Source organism: Ipomoea nil, unplaced genomic scaffold, assembly GCF_001879475.1.
Source record: "Ipomoea nil cultivar Tokyo-kokei standard unplaced genomic scaffold, Asagao_1.1 scaffold1074, whole genome shotgun sequence".
Classification (NCBI taxonomy): domain Eukaryota; kingdom Viridiplantae; phylum Streptophyta; class Magnoliopsida; order Solanales; family Convolvulaceae; genus Ipomoea; species Ipomoea nil.
The window spans coordinates 3,238,850-3,254,736 of NW_017617502.1; the positions used below are offsets into that span (position 1 = coordinate 3,238,850).

The following is a 15,887-nucleotide window of genomic DNA, read 5'->3' on the forward strand; positions in this document are numbered from 1 at the left end:
AATATAAATATTGTATAAAAAATACATCTAAAATTTCATTTAAAAAGTGACATGTATCATGCACACTTAGACGCAAAATCATCCACCAAACTTTTAATATCAACTTCTTCCAAAATGTCATTTTCAATAGAGATTAAAGCTAACACATTGAGTCTCTCTTGCAACATACTTGATCATAAGTAAGATTTCAACAATTTCAACTTTGAAAAACTCTTTTCAACTTTATTTACTGATAGATCTCTTTTAGGACCATATTTCACAAGAATATCTATCAATTTAGAATTAAGGGCATCCCAATTTCTTGGATCATATTCAAATAAAAGCGAATCATTTGGTTTATCACCGTGACCAACATCATCTAAACAACTATCAACATTTTTACTATTTTCATTGTCATAGTGATGCCTATCATCATTGTGTACATTATCATATCATTTAAATTCTTTTCAATTTCACATTCATCTTGATCTTCTATATGAAGATCAGCATCTAACAATTTTTCATTGGTATCATCTTTTTGCTCATCTATTTGATTTTATTTTGTAATAAATTTTTCAAGAGCTCCCTTTTGAGATTGAGTTAGTTGCTCAATTTTTCTTTTCAATATTTTCTAGAAGACATAAACCATAAGGAAAAAATAAAAATTTATTTAAAAACTCTATGAATAATTAATTAACCAAGAAACGAATTCTTGAATATATTATTCTGAAATTAGAATTATTAAGTCATATAAATAAAAACAATAAACACGAATTGTGAAATAATACATAATTTTAATTACCTGTCAAGAAAATTTAAGAACTTGAAAGTTTGTATGATAAAAAAAAATGAAAGAATCAATAGTACATAGTTGAATCTATCATCTTTTCCAAATTTGAATTACCTAATCTAGTTCAAACAAACAAACACTTGAATTAAATATTTAAATTAATGCAAATATCTTGAATTCACAAACAACTTCCTCAAATTAAAAGTTCAAAATTCAAATACCAGTAGGCAATTTGTTGTAGACTTAGCTTGTAGTTTTTGACTCTCGTCAATCATCTGCATTTGTCGTAGGCTAGGCTGGATTAGGGATTTAGGGTAATAATTAAGTTTGTAGCTTTGTTCAGTCTTCAATTTCCGACGCTAAAACATGAATGCATGATATATATATATATATATATATATATATATATATATATATATATATATATATCTACTATACTAATAAGAGCCCAAGAGAGTTAAGCCTGGGTAGAAAAAATGACAGGTTAAATTTTTTAATCAAATGAATAGCTCAGATTGATCAGATCTTAATTTTTCTTTAAGATTTCCTCATTTATCCTTAATGAATATGATTTTCCGTTAACTTTTCCGTTAAATATTATCTTTTTCGTTAATTTCTGTTAGTTCACCGTTAACTTACTCATTGATTTCAATAAGAAAGGTCTTAAGTTCGAATCTCATCCCAATCACAGTTGGAATAATTAGTACTATATTTTACTCTTATTAAATTATAATATAATAAATACTCCATAATAATTTAGTAGCTACAACAAAAAATAATACATATGCTTTCTTTAATTTAGAATTATGTGTCTACAATGTCTTTATTCAAAAAAAAAAATCATTCATTATCTATAAATTAAATAACAAGAAGTAATTTCATTAGTTATATTGTATTTATTTTTCTCCAATATAAAAATTCTTTACATTCAAATTCATCAATTGATTATATTCGCTACATTGTCCCTACAATGCTTTATTTAAATAACATTATCCATTATCAATAAATTAATTAAGAGAAATAATTTTATTAGTTATATTGTCTTTATATTTCTCCAATGTAAAAATTCTTTACATTCAAATTCATCAATTGATTATATTCACTACATTGTCTATTATCTTTTTTGTGCATTATTTTTTAATTAAAGATCAAAATTATAATACAAAATAATGTTATATATTTATTTACCAAGTATTTTATTAATACCATGGAAAAATTAAAAAAATATAATTAATAAAGTCAATCATATTAACTACTTTGAGGGATTTGTTGATAAAGAGAGTATTCAAATCACACAACAAATTGAAGTGAGAACTACCTCGCAATATCCTTGTTTGACAATCAGCAGTTAGCGGTTAGCGTTAGCGGATTATATTAGCGAATTTGACCAGCGAATTATATCAATGGTTGGTAAAAATATATTTGAAAAAATTAGTTGTTTAGATTAACATGTAAAATGAGCTAAGGGTATACATAATATTATAATAATAATAATAATAATAATAATAATAATAATAATAATAATAATAATTGTTTTAAAAAAATATAAAATAAAAAAAATATAATTAAGTCAATCATATTAACTACTTGGGGGATTTATTGACAACAAGAGTATTCAAATCACACAACAAATTGAAGTGGGAAACTATCTCGCAATGTCCTTGTTTGGCAATCAGCAATTAGCTCTTCAATATTAGTATATATTTAATATTTTATGTCATAATTTTTATTTTCTCTCTCTTATGTCCAGTATTTGGTTTCAACAATACCTATACAATTATTTTATTGACAATTATAATCAATCTTGACTATATTATCTTGCATTTGTAATCTTAGAATTGCCTATTTAAATACGCAAATTTAACATTCAATTATCTATGCATGAACAATTCCAATATAATCTTGTCTTGATATACTTTAAAGTACTTATTTAAAAAAAAAACATTGGGCATTATCCCAATCGCGCAATGCGCGTAAAAAACTAGTATATATATATATATATATATATATATATATATATATATATATATATATATATATATATATATATATATATATATATATATATATATATTATTTTTTTTTAAATTAAGGGGCCCCCAAATGTGCGTCGATGCTGGGCGGACATGCTCAGGGCCGGCCCTGATCACCACCACCACCACCACAACCACTACTACCATACCACCATTGTACCACAACACCACCACACCACCAGCAACACCAACACCACCACAACCACCATTGTACCACCACCACCACACCACCACCACCACTACTACTACACCACCAACACCACCACGCCACACCACCACACCACACCACACCATCACCCCATATTATTATTATTATTATTATTATTATTATTATTATTATTATTATTGTTGTTGTTGTTGTTGTTGTTGTTGTTGTTGTTGTTGTTGTTGTTGTTGTTGTTGTTGTAAAAAAAATACAGTATTGGTTTTAAAGATTGTGATTTTAGTAGGGTCTCATTTATTTATTAGAACGGGGCTACAAAAATCTAAAAACCGGCCCTAAGTTCAAGCCTCAATAGAGGCGATATTGACTCTTTGTGTTTTATATTTTGAAAAATAAGTTTAAAACTATTCTATTTTAGTAAATAAGATTTCAAAATACCTTAATTTGGGTTTAAAAGAAAAAAACCTAGGAGGATGTAGGGAGTTTTAGTAGGGATAAGACTCAAATACGCCATTCAATTTGTTTAAAATATGTAATTAAACCTTTAAATTAAAAAAAGTAAAAAATAATAAAAAGAAGTCTGAAATAGACCTTTGAACTTAAAAAAAAAAAAAAAAAAAAAAAAAAAACACATACACACAATTCAATCAATTTTACCTCTTATTGCAAGTAACCATAGGAATATAAGATTATTGCTAAATTGGATGTCAATTCATGTTTTTTTTTTTTTTTTTTTTTTTTTTTTTTTTGCTGATTACTGATTAGTGATTAGTATGCCAAGTTGTTGTTAATGTCTGTTCTATACTTTCTCAATCTATTGTAGCCCAAAGAGTTAAGACCCCACTACTGAGGTTCGATTCTGTGACTTTCCGTCAAGAGAAGCTACAGGGGTGCCATTTGAGCACAAGGTGCTTGGCCCAAGTTGTTGTTGTTATTATTATTATTATTATTATTATTATTATTATTATTATTATTGTTACCTGCAAGCAACATTACTTTCATTCCTTCAACTAATTGCCACCAACACCTTACTGCATTTTCTGGACTCACAAACTACTATGGACCACATTCAGATATTCTTACCCTTTCAATATGTTATTAACCACAACTTTCCACTTCAACGTTTTTCTTTCTCCAACATACATAGAAATTCGGAATTTAGCCGTGTAAGAAAAAAGAAAACACTATCAATGAATAAAGGATTCTGAAATTATGTCCATACTTCCTTTTCTTTTGTTCCTTTATAAGTAAATAGAAATTCTTGTACAGATGCAATTCGGACAATAAAACTCAGCAAAAGCAGATACAAATCAAAGGAACCAAACCTAAAAACAGAAATTAAATTAATCTAATAGAGCAAACTTCAACTGTAGGAGCATGGGGTGAGTTCGTAATTTTAGAAGGGCTGAGGGTGTGTTTTGCTGTAAGAAATAAAAATGGCCCATGCAGGTCTCGAACCTGCGACCTTCGCGTTATTAGCACGACGCTCTAACCAACTGAGCTAATAGGCCAGTTGGTTTTGAGCTTTCTACAGTTTATTCTAGATTAATAAGCTAAAATGCTAAATCAATTGAATCACAAATATGAATCCATGACCGCTTTGATACATTAACAACCAATCCAATTATACAAAGTTTCCATTTTACCATTATTGTTAATTGATAGTTGCTCTCATGGATAGTACAAATTAAGAGATAAATTTGTCGAAATCAAATTCTAAATTACAGTGGAAATAGGTAATGCAGTAAGAAAATTGAATTGTTGCTAGGACAAAATGTTGATTAATGAAGGTGAAAATTTGATTGTTTTGTTGATGTCTTTTGCTTTTAATTTAATTTAGCGAAACAAACACTTAGAGCATAGGACAATAGAAGGTGGTGGTGTGCTCTGCTTTAGGCGATTGTGTGCACTCATACACAATATCGTGCATGCCGTAGAATGTCGCCGGAATCGTGTGCACACTTCTATATTACACTGTGCACACAGATACATTGCACTATATATACACACTCTAATATTGACTGCACTATGTAGTATGTACACGTTCGAATTGAAATGCACGCATACACATCATGCACCACCACCACCAGCAAGGAAAAGAAGGATATCAAATCTAAAGTGGGTGTATTCATCAATCAAGACTTTTATAAATTTTTAAAGACTTTAAAAGTTTGGTTGTATTCGATCTAGACATTTAAAGACTCTTTAAAAGTCTACCGGTATTCGATTAATACTTCACTACAAAAAACGTGAAAATAGTGACGGAAAATTCTGTTGCTAGAAAGGGAAAAATCCGTCGTATTCACTTTAGCGACGGATTCTGTCTGTCGCTAAAGTGTTGCGACGAATTCTAATTCTGTCGCTAGACTTAAAAAATCCATCACTATTTTCCTCCCCTCGACGATTTGGAAGACGAAATTTGCAAGGGAATAGTGACGAAATATTCCGTCGCTAGTTTGTTTCTGTTGCTTACAATGGATGCCATTTAACTACAACTTACAGACGGAAATATTCGTCGCTATTTCATTGTCATACTTTATTGTTAGAAGGTATTTAGCTACGGATATGCTACGGCTTTTGTCTGTTACTAAATTTTTAAAATTTTAATAAAAAAATTGCCCGCTAATTAATATCTCATACTTGCATTAAACCTATAATATAGTACTTCAATAATATAATCGAAAATATATTGTATTAAAAAATTCAAACTCAATAACAATAACAAAAGTATAGCATTGTAAAGTGTTACATCCTTTAATTTATCTTGTCCGCAAGCCTATGTAAGTAAGAAATAGAAGCTTTTAAGTGAACAACATTTGATACTGATGAAGATTCAATAGCATCCTATACATTTCATCAACCAACTAATCAAATAGGCTAGAATATGGTTTTTGCCAGAGCATCTCTCTATTGATTATTGCAGCAGCTTGTGCATCAAGGGATTTTGTTATCTTCTCATCATGAGTCAATGGGTGTCATCATCAAACAATCAGTATGTAATTTATGTATAGTGAATTAATTTCATATGCCAATACCTGTGTAACACCTCCAATTCTAGGGCATAATTAAAGCAATAAAATTGACAAATATAGCTAAATAAAGTTCAAAGCTAAGAATAAAATTGTGGAAGCAAAGTCAAAATCAAACAGGAGTGTTATACCACACTTAGGTTATACTATTCTAAGTGCTAAGGCAAAGGTCTACATCTCAAAACATGAGCATAGCATACAAGGGTACTACTAATATCCAAAACATGTAATCCCAAAGTCTAAACAAAAGTCTATCAAGGAACATCATAGCTAACTAAAAGGAAAGGAGTAAGACTATATGTATAAAGGAGCAATTAAGACACATGTATACAGCTCAACTCGTTTATAAATATGTTCTTTTTATAACATAAACACAATTAAAATATTAACCATGTATGTTACAAATGGGTGTCTGTATAAAAGAAAAACAAGAATGATGAGGTGGTGTGATATAAAACGAGTTTGTAGTTCAGATATATACTCTCCCATGGTGAATATCATTAAGTTCCGCTACATAATTGACAGAATAATAACAAAAATTAGATATGCAGCTAATGAGCATCATGATCGCATAATTATGGGTCATTATACACTAATGTTGGACAAATCCTTGATGGATTTATAATTTTCAGAATGAAAGAAAATAAATATCACAACATGTTTGTTGTTGAAGTACAAAAGCTTTACTTAACTTCAAATAGTAAAACAATTGGCTGAGTAATTTTCTACTGAAGTAGGAAAATGTAGAAATGAATATGTACCATTATGTACTTATTAAAAGGCTACTAATGGAGTTATTTATTATCTCAGTCTATGTTGGTGTTATGAACACCATTAAAATACATAAAGAGCTTAATGATATTAGCTAATGTCTAAAGACAAATTTTGGAAATAAAGGACTTGAAAAATCAAGTATTATCTCGACCCACAGATCGAGTATTTTCTTGAAAGAAATTTTATACACCAATTAGTCTATTTTTGGAAAAATGTCTTTGACGCATATTTATGGACAAGTGCCACTGACTTATCACACTAATGGTTGTCCAATAATCTTTTGAAGTAGATAAAAGACCATTTAGACTCGAAGAAGATATTGATGATATTTTGGTACTAGAAGTCCATTATTTCATTGCTATTGGAGCACTATTATAAAACCAGAAATTTATGACTGACATTGTCTTTACAATGAAATTACTAATAACACCTAGTGCTCCTCCTATAATTAAATATTAGAATAATATTCAAAATATCCTCCAATAAAGATTTTGAAATTTATGCGATATACCAATGTGTTATTTTCATAGACCACTTGGGTATTGAGTCTTTTTTTTTATTATTATTATTTTTTTAAATTTTAAACTCCATTTATGTTTTACCTCCACTGCCCTATGTAGGGATAATAAAGTTTGTTTTATACAAATTATAAGTAGGTATGTTTAAGGAATATTAGACAAGTTATATAAATATTCAACCCACGTAAACTAGAAAGTATGGAGTATAATACAGTGGCCAAATTGCTAATACAATTGCCATTGTAAAATTCATCTATTATTAATGAATGATGTGTAATTTAAATGGGAATAATTTGATTTCCCTTAAACAACATTTCAAATTTAGAGCACTATAACAAGAAAAAACTTTTTTTTTTTGGTCCTTAAATGATAGGATAAAATAAGTTTAGTTCTTAATTTTCATAAGTTATAAATTTAGCTATAAGGGTTCGTTTAGAAATCCGAAAAATGATTTTTGAAAGTCATTTTTTTGGATTTTTCAGTTGTTTGGGTACTTAAAGGAAATGAAGTCAAAGGGAAATATTCATTATAGTCAACAAAAAAAATGTCTAATTTGGTGGACAATATCTTCTTAATTTTTTAGTCGAAAGACATTTTCTGAATTATTTATTTTTCATCTCTCTTTCCACCCTTATTTTTTAAGTTAGTTTCCAGATTATTATTATTATTACCACCAACACCACAACACAACCATAGCATCAACACCACCACTACTACAACACCACTACTACCATACCACCACCATCACCATCACCACTCACCACTACTACCATCACCACCACCACCACCACCACTACCACCAACACCAACACCACCACAACCACCATTGTACCACCACACCACCACCACCACCACTACTACTACACCACCAACACCACCACGCCACACCACCACCATCACCACATATTATTATTATTATTATTATTATTATTATTATAACAAATAATGTGTTCGTTCTTATGAAAATGAATCAAACAGAAAAAATTGTAATTTCTTAATTTTCAATCAAATAAAAAAAGATAGTTTTCTGATATTCAACCAAACACCAACAAATTAAAATCTATTCTAAAAAATAAGGAAAATCATTTTCTAGAATATATTTGGCAAAAGTGTCAAATAAGCCCATCTATTACTGCGAAGTGCTCAATTTTCACCACGAACTAAATTAAAGTCTAATCAACCACACTCACAATTTCAAAACTCTATATTCACAATACAGTATAACACAATTTTTGAATCTATATTCACAATTTTTAAACTCTATATTCACAATTTTTTAACTTTATATGCACAAAAAAAAAAAAAAAAATGACACTGTTATTCCAAACGCGCAAAACTGCGTCGTTTTGGACCCGAGTCCATCTTGCAAGGTGGACTCGGGTCCATGGCATAACAATTGCTAGACTTCACATCCCAGCAAATTATATCGTGCACCAGGATGCACATTGTATTGTGCGTCCTAACCCAAAACGACATCGTTTCATACTTTTTTTTTTTTTTTTTAGAAATTCCATTTTCCAGTCTGATGTTAACTTCTTAAAAAAAAAAATCTCATGTTTCGAATGTACATAATTGTATAATAGAATACACATACACTTTTTCCATATTTGATGTTAACTTCTTAAAAAAATAATTCCCATGTTTCGAATGTACATAATTGTATAATAGAATGTACATAATTATATAACAGAATACGCATACACTTTTTTAAAATGATAATACACATAATCTAACATAATACATAATACATATAAACTTTTAACATAATACACGTAAATCTTTAACATAATACACATAAACTCTTAACTTTTTAAAAATCTCCTATTTTGAATGTACATAATTTAATAATAAAATATACATAATTATATAACAGAATATATATACACTGCATCGCATCAGTTCCCCACACAACTTAACAAAACGACGTCGTATTTGAAGTGCGGGACGCGCATCGCCGTGTGCACGTTATAACGATTGTCACATCCCCCGTTTTTCTCACGGCGAAAACAGACCCAAATAGCGAGTCTAAAGATCAGTGGTTGACTCGCTGTCCTCTTAAACGCTTCCTCCATTTTTCTTCTCCACATCCTCAAAGTCTAGTGTTTTTCCCCTCAGCGAGCAACGATGAAACTTCCTTCTTTGACCCGAACAAACCATATAATCACTCTTCCAATTCTCGCCATTTCTACGTCGGCTCCACTCTAGAGATCCCTCCCTCTGAGAATCAGTACGTTGTTCTTTCTTTAGCTTTAATTTTGTTTATTTTTTTATTTTTTTTAATTCCTTAAGGGGTGAAACAAAACTATAGTCCCTTGAAATTCTGTCTGCGCCTTGCTTTTCTTACTTTGTGTAAAGACTTGCTTAGAATTTCCTTTCAGTCTTTTGAGTTGTTTGGAAAATTTTAAAAGATTGATCAAGGAGCTTTAGAAGCTCTTATGTGAAATAGGATTTGCCTTTTTCATTTCAATTGCCCTTTTCTGAGTTTCCCTATGCTGGTGTGTTTTATTCCTTGTTTTCTCCAAAGGGTGTCTACAAATTTTCATTTTTTTTGCGTAAGTTTGAAACTTTGTGTTTATGGAATGTATTTGAAAGAGAAGATCTGCTCTTTAATGTCACTTTTCTTTATTGTGTATCTCCTCTTTTTCTTCGGGGTATGAAGATTGTTCTAGTGCTAAGTAGTCCTCATCAGTTACTGATATTTCTTTCACTTTGTGTTTATCAATGATGAATTTTGGGGCAATATTAGATGAGGGTTCTGCCTGAGATTGACTCATCTTGCATTTATAGTATTCTCTTGTTCTGAAAAAACTTTTGTCAGTTTTGTGGAGTATAGAATTCTGACAAAGTGGAATTTATTTTGCAGTTGATTGTGATGCTTGAAGATATTAAATGTGCCATTCGAGTATCTTAGAAGGTTTTCATCATTTGGGTACTTGAGGTTCGTGACTGGTTCACTGTCGAAGATGGTGTTGAATAACAGATGTCTCACCACGCTTTCTACCATCTTCATTTGCTGGGTCTTGAGTACCAGTCTATGTTATTCTCTTCAGGGCGATATAGATTGCCTTAAATCCGTAAAAGAGACTCTGCAAGATCCACTTAACTTCTTAAGTTCTTGGGATTTTAATAATAGCACTGAAGGTTTCATCTGTAAATTTGTGGGGGTTGAATGTTGGCATCCGGATGAGAGCAAGGTGCTAAATATTCGACTCTCGGACATGGAGCTGAAGGGAAAATTTCCAGTTGGCATTGGCAAATGCGAAGCGTTGACAGGATTAGATCTTTCGAGCAACAAGATATTTGGTGCTATTCCACCCAACATCTCAAAAATCATTTCTTTTGTAACGACCCTTGATCTCTCCTCCAACCAATTAACGGGAGAGATCCCTGTCGGTCTTGCAAATTTAACCTACCTAAACACGATTAAACTTGATAGCAACGAGCTAACGGGTCAAATTCCTCCAGAATTTGCTCTGCTTGGTCGACTCAAGGAGTTTAGTGTAGCAAACAATCGTTTGTCCGGGCCTGTTCCATTTTTCGGAAACGCTGTTAGTTCTACTTATGAAAATAATTTAGCTCTCTGCGGAAAATCTCTGTCCCCTTGCCAGGGTGCATCAAAGAAATCACGCGTGGGAATCATTGTTGCAGCTGCTATTGGTGGGGTCACTGTTGCAGCTATAGTTGTAGGTGTTGTCATGGTATTCTATTTGCGTAAGGCATCTAGGAAGAGGAAGGAAGGTGATCCCGATGGAAATAAATGGGCAAAGAGCATTAAGGGCGCCAAGGCCATCAAGGTAAGAATTAAGATAGCTTATCATTTGCACTTGTCGGTAATCTATGTGACTTTTTAGTAATACATGTCATTGGACATTTTATTCCTTTTCCTTTGCCATAGAGAATTTTAAGATACCATTATGGTGGATTAATAAGTTAAATTCTCTTCTGTTAAGCGTTCAGCGAACAGGGTAGCCCACGATCTAGCTAGGGTTGCTTGTTCCATGTCTGAATATAATTGTTGGTTTCTTGAACCCTCTCCTGTCATTATGGACAGTTTGAGGCGGTATATGAATGAATGAAAGGTTCTCTTTTTTGTTAGACCACGAGGTGCTCTGAGCAGACCCTAACTGTAGGAGGCACCTTTAAGCCTGTACCATACTCAGACTAACCCCAGTTTGCACCGGGCCGGCCCAATTAAGGGGCAAAGTGTAGGCCAAATTGGTTTTTCCATACGAGAGGGGGTTCGAACTCCCGACCTCTCTTAAGGGACAAGATCTTAAGGGACAAGAGTGCACGGCCACTCAACCAAGCTGGTTATGAAAGGCTCTCTTTATTTCAAAAAAAAAAGAAGAAGTTTTTTGCTTTCTTGCTTAATGTTATAGCTGTGTTTTAAACCATGATGGTTTTGTTTTCAGCTTTCAATGTTTGAGAAGTCGGTCTCGAAAATGAGATTAAGTGATCTCATGAAGGCTACTGACAACTTCCACAAGGGGAACATCATTGGGTCGGGAAGAACCGGGACCGTTTACAAGGCCGTGCTCGAGGATGGTACTTCTCTTATGGTTAAGAGATTGCAAAACGCTCAGCACTCTGAGAAAGAATTTATGTCTGAGATGGCGACTCTTGGAAACGTGAAGCACCGGAACTTGGTTCCTCTCTTAGGGTTTTGCGTGGCCAAGCAAGAAAAGATATTGGTCTACAAGTACATGAAGAATGGTACTTTGCATGAAAAGTTACATTTTGTGAACGAAGGGGACAAAACGCTCGAATGGCATCCGAGGCTCAAAATTGCCGTTTGCTCAGCTCAAGGATTTGCGTGGCTCCACCACAGCTGCAACCCCCGGATTATTCACCGCAACATTAGTTCTAAGTGCATCTTGTTGGATTCAAATTTCGAACCCAAGATATCCGATTTTGGACTCGCTAGGCTCATGAATCCAATCGACACTCACTTGAGTACATTCGTGAACGGTGAATTCGGGGACCTCGGTTACGTTGCCCCCGAGTACACACGGACTCTCGTCGCCACGCCTAAAGGCGATGTCTACAGCTTCGGTGTAGTACTACTGGAGTTGGTCACGGGCGAAAGACCAACATACGTGAGCAAAGCCCCCGAGAGCTTCAAGGGGAACTTAGTGGAATGGATTTCCAATCTCTCCGGTGAATCCAAGCTTCGCGAATCAATTGACAAATCTCTCCTTGGAAACGGCTACGACAATGAGGTCTTCCAAGTCCTTAAAGTTGCTTGTCGGTGTGTGTTGCCCGCTCCCAAGGAGCGGCCCACAATGTTTGAAGTCTTCCAGCTTCTCCGAGCCATTGGCGAGCAGTACAATTTCACAACCGACGCTGACATCATGATGCCCTCAGAGGGCGACGAAGGTATTGAGCTAGAAGAGCTGATTGTTGCCAGAGATACGATAGACGCTCACTGAACAGGTATGAGCAAGGTAGAGCATGGTAACGACGAAGCCATGATAGATATATATAATTATATATATACGTTGAGTTCTCGAATAATTTCACACGTTTTGGATGAAGTCTAGCATTTCTTTTATACATATATTACCATTCTATTAGAAAGCTTTCCACTTTTTTCAGCTTATCAGTTTTCTTTGTTCTTTTAATGTCTGTACAGTCTATTAGGTAGAATGTGAGAAATGATGTTTAAGGCTATTGATTGGAACAATGATTTGTTCAAAGGTTGCTGTTATTTATATCAACTTATAGGAAGAGCTTTGATCCCAGCATTTTGATAGTGGAAAGATTTTGATAGTCAAATGTCACATTTGTCTAAATTAAAAGACGAGAACTAAACCTGGAAAATTATTATATTCAGAGGACTTTTTGCTGGGTATCAATACACATTAATTTTCCCTTCTCTCTCCTTATTTCATCATTTCCTTGCCTCCTCACTTTATCGACTTCCTCACTGCATCGCCTACTTATTTTATGGTCACTCTTAAGATTAATTGCCTTGATTTTTATTTTTTGTTTTGTTTTGTTTTTTTGTTTTTTTTTTTTGTTTTGTATTTTTAAAATTTTTATTCTGATTATAGGGTCATACATAACCAAACATCAATATTGGTAATCATTTCAATTTTATTCTACTAGCAAACATGTTAAATATTTTCACCAAAAGCCATTCTAATTATCAAGTATTTGATTCCCATTCAGATTTTAATTCCCATGTTTGAACTAAACACACCCTAAGTAAAACTTAAGTTGTTGACAATTGAGTTAATTATATTTTTGTCCTAGATTTATAGGTGAGAGTTTACTTTTAGTCCTTTTTTCAAAATATTCTTCTTTGGTCCTAGTATCATTGTGGTATGATAATTTTTTGTCATTCGTCAAAAAAAAATCGTTGAAATGTTGTTAAATACAATGACATTTTGATCTTTTTTATACAAAATGGTTTAACCCGTTATGTTTTATTTTTATTTTTTGTTGAAAATAAATTATAATTGGAAACCTAAATGTTCTTGTATTTTACGAAATTTAAACTTTTTTATTGATGAAAGACCAAAAATAGTCATGCCACAATAATATTAAGATCAAAAGAGGATGTTTTAAAAAAATAACTAAAAATAATTTATTACCTATAAATAAATAATAAGTGTATGACCAAAAATGAAATTAATTTCTTAACAATTCATACCTCGTATCGTACTAGTACGCAGTAACAAATAAAAAGGGGCGGGAAGGAAACCCATAGTCCCATTAATGATGGTAATGAATACATGGACAAATTATACTGGCTTGTTTGGTTATCAGCGGTTAGCAGTAGCGGATTGTATTAGCGGTTATCAAATAACGAATTGTATTAGCGGGTTTGATCATCGAATTGTACTAGCGGTTTGTAAAAAAACGTTTGGTAAAATTAGCTGTTTAAAGATTAGCGGTTAATATGTAAAATGATCAAAAGGGTAATAATGATAATAATAATAAAAATAAACAAATTGAAGTAATAATAATTGATACTGCTAATTCTACGTAAGCAATATAAAATAAACCCGAGACCAATTAAAGCAAGTAAATATCTTTATTGATCACGGTAGAGGCCCTAAGTACAATCTACTTGGTTGCCTTGAGTGCCGACTGACTGCGGTCGGGATTCTCTAGTAACAACCTATCGATCGTCCAAAAAGTCCTCTACACTGTAGCTACTGTGGGTATTTATAGCCGCTGTGCCGGGGATAAGAATCCGGTCGTTCGGCATGTTCTCCACGTAGCCACCACGTGTCATCCTCCCGGGTGCCCTGTCTGTCGTCGTAAAGAGCTGCCACGTGTCCTTTGTCAGCTCTCTCGCCAAAGGGCTACCGCTCGGTGGTCGACACTACTGCTCGGGCAACTCCCGGTCGGACCCCGACCGGGTTCTTCACATGAAGCCCGACCTGTTACCTGCAAAACGAAGAGAGAAAAACAAAGGCAAATCGGTCGGGGTAAAGCTTATGTCGGTCGGGATATTCCCTACCAAAAGCCCCCCAGTCCGGGCCTTTTTGACCGTCCGGGAAAAAACGGGACGGGATGAAGAAGCCCAAACGTCAGCCATCAAACCGACCGGCCAGCTGTCATTCCTTCCCTCGCCACGTGTCGGCCACTGCCGGCCTCTGCGACTGCAACGGTCGCCTCGGAATCAGCTCTGGTCGTGTCACGCAAGTGGATTGGTTTCCCGCCCAAGTGCTCTCCTATAAATAGGCCCTTGAGGCCTTCAAATGAGCTTTCCTCAGTCTTCTGATCCAATCGGCACCCTCTAAGAGTCCCGAGCGAGTTACTCAGCAGATCAACCGAGCAACTTACCTACCAACTTCAGCGAAGTTTCTCCAATCGGTAAACTCTCTATTCTTTAGCTTTTACTTTGCTTTTAACTTTGCGTAGGAGTAGGATAGAACTAACTTCGAGCTAACTTCCCGAACCCTGTACTTACCCCGACCGACCTTTAGGTAGAAAACATGTCGGATTCGGATAGCCAGAACGCCTCGATCGCAGACTACGACAACACGATCGAGCACAGCAGCGAGGAGGTGGACATCATGTCCTATTCTCCAGAGGTCGAGCAACGACCACAACACATACTCGACCGAGCCCCCGAGCCAAAAGGGTCATCGAGCTCGTCGGGGACATCGGGGTCGAGCTCCAGCAGGTCGGGGAGCGACGAAACGTCCCCGAGCAGACGAAACTCCCCGGACGAAGGCGTTAGGGAAACGCCTACGAGGGTAATAGGGGATTACCCTCAGGTCGAGCCCGAGGAAGGACATCGGGCAAACGAAACCGAAGTGGATGAGGAAGACCCGGCCGGGCCGGCATCGCCGAGCGGGGACGGGTTTGAGTTCCTCAACAGCGAGAGCGTCGAAGGCCAGACGAGCTTGCTGACAAAAGGAGAAGCAAGCAGAATCGCGGCAACTCTCGCTGGTCGGGTCGAGTTCGACACCAGCAGGCAGCTCGGGAATATCATCGAGCGGCATCAGGGGAAGTGGATCGGGATGCATTACGATTCGTTAATGGCCCCGATCACGTTCCCCTTCTCCAGCCTCCTCACCGCATTCCTGGGCTACTACCAGGTTATGCCCGGGCAGATTTGCCCGAACGCGCACCGTATGATCG

At 34.6% G+C, this 15,887-nt stretch overlaps 1 protein-coding gene and 1 non-coding gene across 3 annotated transcripts; one reads left to right on the plus strand and one right to left on the minus strand.

Moving 5' to 3' along the window:
* Positions 1-4,402: 4,402 nt before the first annotated feature.
* On the minus strand, positions 4,403-4,476 carry TRNAI-AAU. The gene has a single exon. It is a non-coding gene; the product is annotated as a tRNA-Ile (tRNA).
* A 4,821-nt stretch (positions 4,477-9,297) lies between these two features.
* On the plus strand, positions 9,298-13,027 carry LOC109182867 (probably inactive leucine-rich repeat receptor-like protein kinase At5g48380). 2 transcript variants are annotated; one of them, XM_019333095.1, is made up of 3 exons: positions 9,298-9,513; positions 10,216-11,080; positions 11,699-13,027. In XM_019333095.1, exons 2-3 carry the CDS (start codon positions 10,250-10,252, stop codon positions 12,713-12,715), a joined length of 1,848 nt encoding a protein of 615 aa, XP_019188640.1. In that variant the 5' UTR covers positions 9,298-9,513; positions 10,216-10,249; the 3' UTR covers positions 12,716-13,027. The 2 variants fall into 2 exon arrangements, with proteins under 2 accessions (XP_019188640.1, XP_019188639.1); XM_019333094.1 differs by having other exon boundaries at positions 9,394-9,513; positions 10,150-11,080.
* Positions 13,028-15,887: the final 2,860 nt, after the last annotated feature.